Consider the following 6,947-nt stretch of genomic DNA (forward strand, 5'->3'; position numbering starts at 1 on the left):
CACACACACACACACACACACACACACACACACACACACACACACACACGCTTCAGCAGAGGCCACGCCTCCAGCAAGAATCGCTTCTCTATAGCAGCGAGTCCAGACCCTCGTACGAATCAAAGTGAAGGACAAGGGTCTGGTTTTTACCAGGCTAATAGCATCCAGTAATCGCAATTTAATGAGGAAAGAACTGCAGTCAATAAGCATCAACATCTTGATACTACTTTTAGGAAGAATCTTTGTATTGACCTCCATCAGTCTCTATGGAAAAGCACCCAATAAATCATTACTAACAGTCATCCTGGAACAAAAATAATCACAAGTTGACGTTTCTAAGAACATTGTGACAAATCAAGAGGAGAAAAACTCTGGACTGCAGATGTAAATCATCTCTGCCTTGAAACTGTTTGAATATTTCAATGTGTCATTTTGGATTTATTGTTTGTTTGGTTTTTCGGTGGTTTCCAAGGGGTTTCTTCTTGACTGTTTTAGATTAAATTTAAATGTAAGGATTTTGATTTGTGTTTATAAATGTATAAAAATGTGTTGAATTTTTAAATAAAGTATGTTAAAAAAAGAAAAAGAAAAGCACCTTAGTGGTATCAACACATCTACAGTAAGTCCTGTTATGATTTGCCTACTTTTCCACAGTTGTAAGGAAAAGCAGCCGTCTTCCATTTCCCCTGTAGAAAATGTACATTTTCTGTCCGGGTCACATTCATTGTGTTAAGTTTGTAACTGTCAATTGTTATGTGGGGATCAATTTCAGACTTTTTCATTTTTATTTATTTATTAGTTTTCTTTTTAGAAAAAGTTTTTGGACAAGCTAAAAATTCTATTTTTCTGTCAATAATATGGACATTCTTTTTACATATATAGTAGCACAACTAGGACAATTTCAGTGTATTTAATAAAAGCACATGAAAGGAAGAAACAAAGAAAGGAAACCTCTGTATTTCACCCATGGAAAGGCTGATTTTATAACTGTATGTAACACTTTCTTTGTGTCTCTCCTGCCTGTTTTCTCAGATTGTTTATAAAGGAAACCCTTATGCAGACCACAACTCTACAGCTTATGCCACGTATGAAAGAGGAGTAGAAGTTGGTTGCTGGGGACTGTGTATTAATGCCGTGTCTTCTGCTCTCTATTCATGTAAGTGATGGCCCTAGATGTCCGCCTGACAAAGTGAGTGTGTTTTTTTTTCCAGCCAATATCTACGCAGTCAACATCCATTAACACCCTGACACATGATAGCCATGACAGCGATGCGAAACGAAACAGATAATGGTGGGCAATCGATGTATTCCTGTCTTCTGAAATGGGTTCACAGGTTGCAGCCTCTCAGGCTCTGCAACCAGTGATGTTTCCCCGAAGGGAAGCTGATGTATACTTGAAAAGAAAAAAAGCAGGTTTGAGGTGAAAAGAGTAACTGCAAAAAAGATGATAAAGTGCTGCGTGCAAGGTGAAAATTCAAACAAACACTAAGGACATGGGCTCTTCGAATTTAGTTTTACAGTGTTTCAAACTATTATGAAAATTGTATTTAAATTTTATAAAGATTACATGTTTTGTTTTTGAGTCAATAGTATTGTGTCTCGGTGCTCTTCTGATTAGAGATGTGACATTTTTGTACATTCCGAATCTTTTAAACGGCCACAACGAATGATAGGAACCAAGTCACAGACAGTAATGAGCCGTTTGTCGTTTTTATTTTTTTTTACTCCTGGTAATATCTTTTTTTCCTTAACCATAGACACAATCGCTCCCCCTTCACTTTTTCATGGCAAACAGCCATAGGGGTGGAGTACAGCAGCTCAGAGGAAACTCATGGTTCCTCCCATGTGATGTGATGTCATCACATGCACTGTATATGATGAAGTATTCCCCTGTGTGATGACGTATTTTGTTCAAAATCAAACACTTTTTTAAATGGCTCTGAAAAGAATGGCTCATCAAGATCCAGATCCATTTAAGGAGCCATTCATTCCATCTCTACTTTGGATCATTGAACTCGATCTCAGACACCTGTGATGATTTGTTTGCCAGGTGAGCCCAATTAAAGGAAAAACTCTTCATTCAACATTATTAAGCAAAGCAACATTTTCAATCAATATTTTAAAAAAAAGTTCAGCAAACATCAAGGTTTAGGATCTTCCAGATGCTTGGCCACCTCTAACCGTGGCTGCAGTGGGCCCAGAAATACATGAAAACTAAAGTTTACAATGCACCATACTGTGCAAGGAATACCTCTGCAACATTGGCTGCTATAAAAGGTGAGAAACACATGGTTTCACCCCCATCGTCACGGACACCAACAGTTTGAGAGCTTTTGGAGCAAAAGACCTCTGGGAGTGGGAGGCAGCATCCAAACAGCAGCTGTGAGAGGCTATTCTGACATCCTGCAAAGAAATTCAAGCAGAAACTCTCCAAAAACTCACCAGTTGACTGGACCCTGCATTGAAATGTTTTTGATTTATCAAGTAAATGTGACCTCCTTCCTGCTGCTGTTAATTTAACAACCATTTTTAGTTTTTTACAACCTATAAAATGTTTTGAAACTTTTGTTGTTGGAACAGTGCATTTGAAGTTTTTTATTGAAAAAAAAATTGTAATCTTTGGGATATTTTTTCAATAACACTCAAATTCAATTCCTAATATCCGTTGACTTGAAAATTATGCTAACTATTTTGTGCATCAACTATTTAGGAACAACAAAGACGACAATTTTCATGATTATTTAAAATGCAGTGTGTTAACATCCTGGGTGCTGAGCAAACGGTTTTATACTTTTCATGACTTGGACAGTAAAAGTGATTTCTTTCAGTTCCTGAGTAGCTATATCAATTTGTGATGTGCATTTGTGTGCTTCCAGATGTGCAGCGCTTCCTCCTTCCATACATCGGACTGAAGGGATTGTACTTCATGGGCTACTTCATGTTCGGCATGGGAACCAGCCTAATCGGCCTTTTCCCCGATGTTGTCGCCACGCTCGTCCTCTGCAGTGTGTTTGGCATCATGTCCAGCACGCTCTACACCATCCCGTTCAACCTGATCGCAGAGTATCAGCGTGAAGAAGAGGTACTGGCAACTTTTGCACAGCTGGAGGGTGGGGGGTAATTAGGTTAGGAGAACAAAACACACTCAACCAAAGAGTAGCAGATTGAAACAGTTCTCACCAACAATCAGTCAGTCAGTTTAAGTTTTTAATACATACTCTGTATTCAGGTTTGTTCATTATGTGACCTCCCTGGTGCTCCTAAAAATAAACCTGTTAACAACCAAAAATTTGTACAGTTATCGTATATAAATATGTATGATTATCAAATGAAAACCAGAGTACAGTGGAAAAAGAACATTTTTATACCCAGAATTAACATCTGCTTAATAATAAATATGTCCTCCAGATACAATAATGTGAAAACACAAACCTAAAGCCAATATTCAGACCTAAAACCACTACCATTGATTATTAAAACCTTTATAAATAACTTATTCAGTGAAGCAAACAAACCTGTTAGTAATGATTTATTCATTTTCAACTAACTGGCTATAAATCATAAGACTGGGTACGATTAGGTAAAAATGTTAAACTTTTAATGGCATCTACATCTCAAGAAGAACTTTACCTTCATTAAATTTTTTTTACTTATTTTATCTACATCAAATAATTGGCCACTAGTTGTCATGGGGTGTTTTTAAAATGAAGGCGTATATATTTTTTTATTTAATTCAAAATTTATTTAATCAGGCAAAGTCCATTGAAATTACAGATTTTTTAAGGAAGCCCTTGATCAGGAATTACATTGCTTTTTAAATTTTTTGATAATATATTTTTCTTATTTGAGTGATTTATTTCAAACTAAAGTCACCTTAGACAGAACACATTCTTTGTTTGAACCCAAAAATCTGGAAAGCTCTGTGATGTTTTAGTTTAGTTTATCTAGTATTGTCTATAGAAGCATCGTAAAGTTTGCCCGAACTTGATGAACCATGAGAAATATTTAAAGTTACATTATAGTTTTGTAATAAATAACTAAAACTGAACAGAGGTGGTTAAATGTTTTTGTTGAAATGTCACCATCCTGCGACAAAAGCTAACGCTGATGAAGATACCATTTGAAATTTAAATTCAAAATGTTTTCATTGAAAACAATATGGCAGTTTGATGTTATGCTGGGTTGTATGACCCAAATTTTATATCACGGTACTTTCAAATTTATCATGTATCATCATGTATCACAGTATTTGGCTTTTTTTTTTCATCACTGCTCATCTGATAATAAATTGTACAAACACTGCTTATTGATTAGCAAACCTAAAATTACTCTCTGAAACACAAACTATTTTTTCTTTTATTGTACGTCTGTCTGTGTCGTTTTCCCTCCTCTACATGTCTTTTCTTCTTTTCCTGGTTGAAGACAGTAGTCATGCACCCATGAAGGAGGAGGGTTGAGCAAAGGACATTATCAGGCCTATCATTTTGTGTTATTTGATAAAACTTAACAGGCTGACTCAGCCTCCGTGCACCAGTCCACTAAACTCCAATACAAAACCACTTCCCCTGGAATCCTCCCAGGCTTTTCACAATAGAAGCACGTTACCACCACTATACATGGGGCAAATTTACATTGCGTATGAAATCTATCCATGCACGTCACTGAAGAGGTGTATACATTCAATGATGGCAAAACAGAGAGATTTTAAAAATATGTCAGTCAATTTAAACAGCGGAATCGCAGCATAATGCCAGTTGTTGAAAAGCTGCTCCAACACAGTGGTGGATCTAGGATTTTTCCAAGTAAGGGGCCATCAAGGGGCCACCTCTTTCAAAGATGATCCAAGTGTTTGTGCTGCATTGTTACACAAAAATGCCTGGTTTTGTTAAGGTGTATAAATTTAATGTAATTGAAAAAGCATGTATGATAAAATCTCAGTACCAGTTTTATTGAACATAGACAAAATACTCTCAAACAAACGGCATGTGAGAAAATGTGGCCATTATTTGTCAGCTGAACGACATTTTCTGCAGGATTGTTCAAATCTTCTGAAGAGAAGAAGTCTTCTTGCGTTCATGCTGGACTTTATTTGACTCATCAGCACCTCTAGTGTTTGGACATGGAACTGCATACACCTTCGTTGCTCTCAGGCAAAGGACAGATGAGTGACTGGACAGTGGCAATTCACGGGGCCAATCAGATATCAGCTAGGGCCAAAGCCCCTCTGGTCCCGCCCCTAGAACCCCTGCTCCAACAATACCATTAGCTTGCATAGCGCTGCTACGTGGAAAAGTGTTCCTCGTGAAACAGTTCACTGGCAGGCGCGATGTAACATTACAAACGTGTTCAAACTATTTAAATCAATTTTTCAGGTATTCAGAAAATTCATATCATAACAAAAATAAAAACTGGCGTTCAGTACAAACCAGTATACCGCCCTTCACTAGTTCGAAGTGCAGCTCGGACGCTGGCCACATCATAAAGTTTGATGTCTTGTAGAGAAATGTTAACAGTATTATGAGAGTTAGCTGCATTAGCAGGGTTAGCAGCTTTAGCAGGATTAGCTGCGCTATCAGAGTTAGCAGCATCAGCAGGGTTATCAGTAYTAGCAGGGTTAGCAGCATTAGCAGAGTTAGCTGGGTTAGCAACATCAGCAGGGTTATCAGTAGTAGCAGGGTTAGCAGCATTAGCAGAGTTAGCTGGGTTAGCAACATCAGCAGGATTAGCAGCATTGGCAGTGGCTTTTGTCACAGGATGATGGCATCATAACAAAAGCTGCAAATCAACAACAAAGGCTGCGTTCCATTCTGAAATACTTACATTTATTTAAGTTTTTTAATTTTTTTTTTTTACATTTGATGCCCCATACATACATGTAAAGTTTTGTAAAGTGGAGAAGTTTGATAATTAAACTCAGAGACGGTTGATATTACAGAAGCTACACTGGCAGAACAATACCAGCTAATTCTCCTGAATGCTCTCTGATACAATAAACATTTTTAATTTGAAGCCACACCAGAGTTATTAGTGCATATCACTTGGCTTCAGAACTGCAAACACATTATTTAGTCGTTAACTGTTGAGTTTGCTGAAATTGAATTGGCTCGCTGTTCTACTGCTTATTCATCCCAATTAATTTAATTAGATAATGGAGAATTCATTCACTCTGTTTTCAGAAAGCTATGGCCTCATGGATGGAAACAATAAAGCGAATATTGAATGCATCTAATGATCATAAAGAGAACGTGCTCAATTAGTTTACAGGAATTCAGTTTTTATTTGAGCACTTTTCATTTTGTGCACTAATTTGTTCTCCTGCTGCCTTGCAACAGAAAACCGGTGGCAGCTATTTTGGCATGTTTGGAAGCCAAGATTTTGATCAGAAATGCACCATCGTCTCTTGGATTTGTTTTTAAAAAAACAATTGCTAGCAGAAAAAATAAATGTTCTCTTGCTTACCGTGTCTCATTATGTAAATCCAGGTGACAAGTCACTGCATGAAGTAAAAAAAATATATATATAAAAACAGGTCTGATTGAGGCACTGTATTGTTTTTATGAGATTGTTCGGCCCACTTATTTTGGCCTCTTCGAAACAAAACTATTTGAGAACAGATGTTTCTTCACTAATCACCAACTCTCTGCTCTGCTCCCAGGAACAACCCAAGCTACAGGCGAGCAATAAAGCCCCCCGGGGCACGGGGATGGATTGTGCAGCTCTCACCTGTATGGTCCAGCTGGCTCAGATCATCGTGGGGGCGGGGCTCGGCGCTCTGGTCAACGTAGCAGGAAGTGTCATCGTGGTGGTCCTGTCGGCCTCGACCATGTCCCTGATCGGCTGCATCTTTATTGCTTTCTTCATCAGATACGTGGAATAATAATAAAACAAAAACTGCTCGGAAATAATTTTATTGCTGTTCTTTTAATAAACAAAAGATCTTTATTTTA

General features: G+C 37.7%; 1 protein-coding gene across 1 annotated transcript in view; it reads left to right on the forward strand.

Moving 5' to 3' along the window:
- slc45a2 (solute carrier family 45 member 2) overlaps positions 1-6,947 on the forward strand; it is a 26,712-nt gene extending 19,765 nt beyond the window's left edge. Inside the window, exons 5-7 of the mRNA XM_014006493.1 lie at positions 1,033-1,156; positions 2,877-3,082; positions 6,656-6,947. Coding sequence (XP_013861947.1) covers positions 1,033-1,156; positions 2,877-3,082; positions 6,656-6,877 — 552 coding nt within the window. The 3' untranslated portion in view covers positions 6,878-6,947. The remainder of the gene's footprint in view (positions 1-1,032; positions 1,157-2,876; positions 3,083-6,655) is intronic.

This window comes from Austrofundulus limnaeus, unplaced genomic scaffold, assembly GCF_001266775.1.
Source record: "Austrofundulus limnaeus strain Quisiro unplaced genomic scaffold, Austrofundulus_limnaeus-1.0 Scaffold36, whole genome shotgun sequence".
NCBI classification, from domain to species: Eukaryota; Metazoa; Chordata; class Actinopteri; order Cyprinodontiformes; family Rivulidae; genus Austrofundulus; species Austrofundulus limnaeus.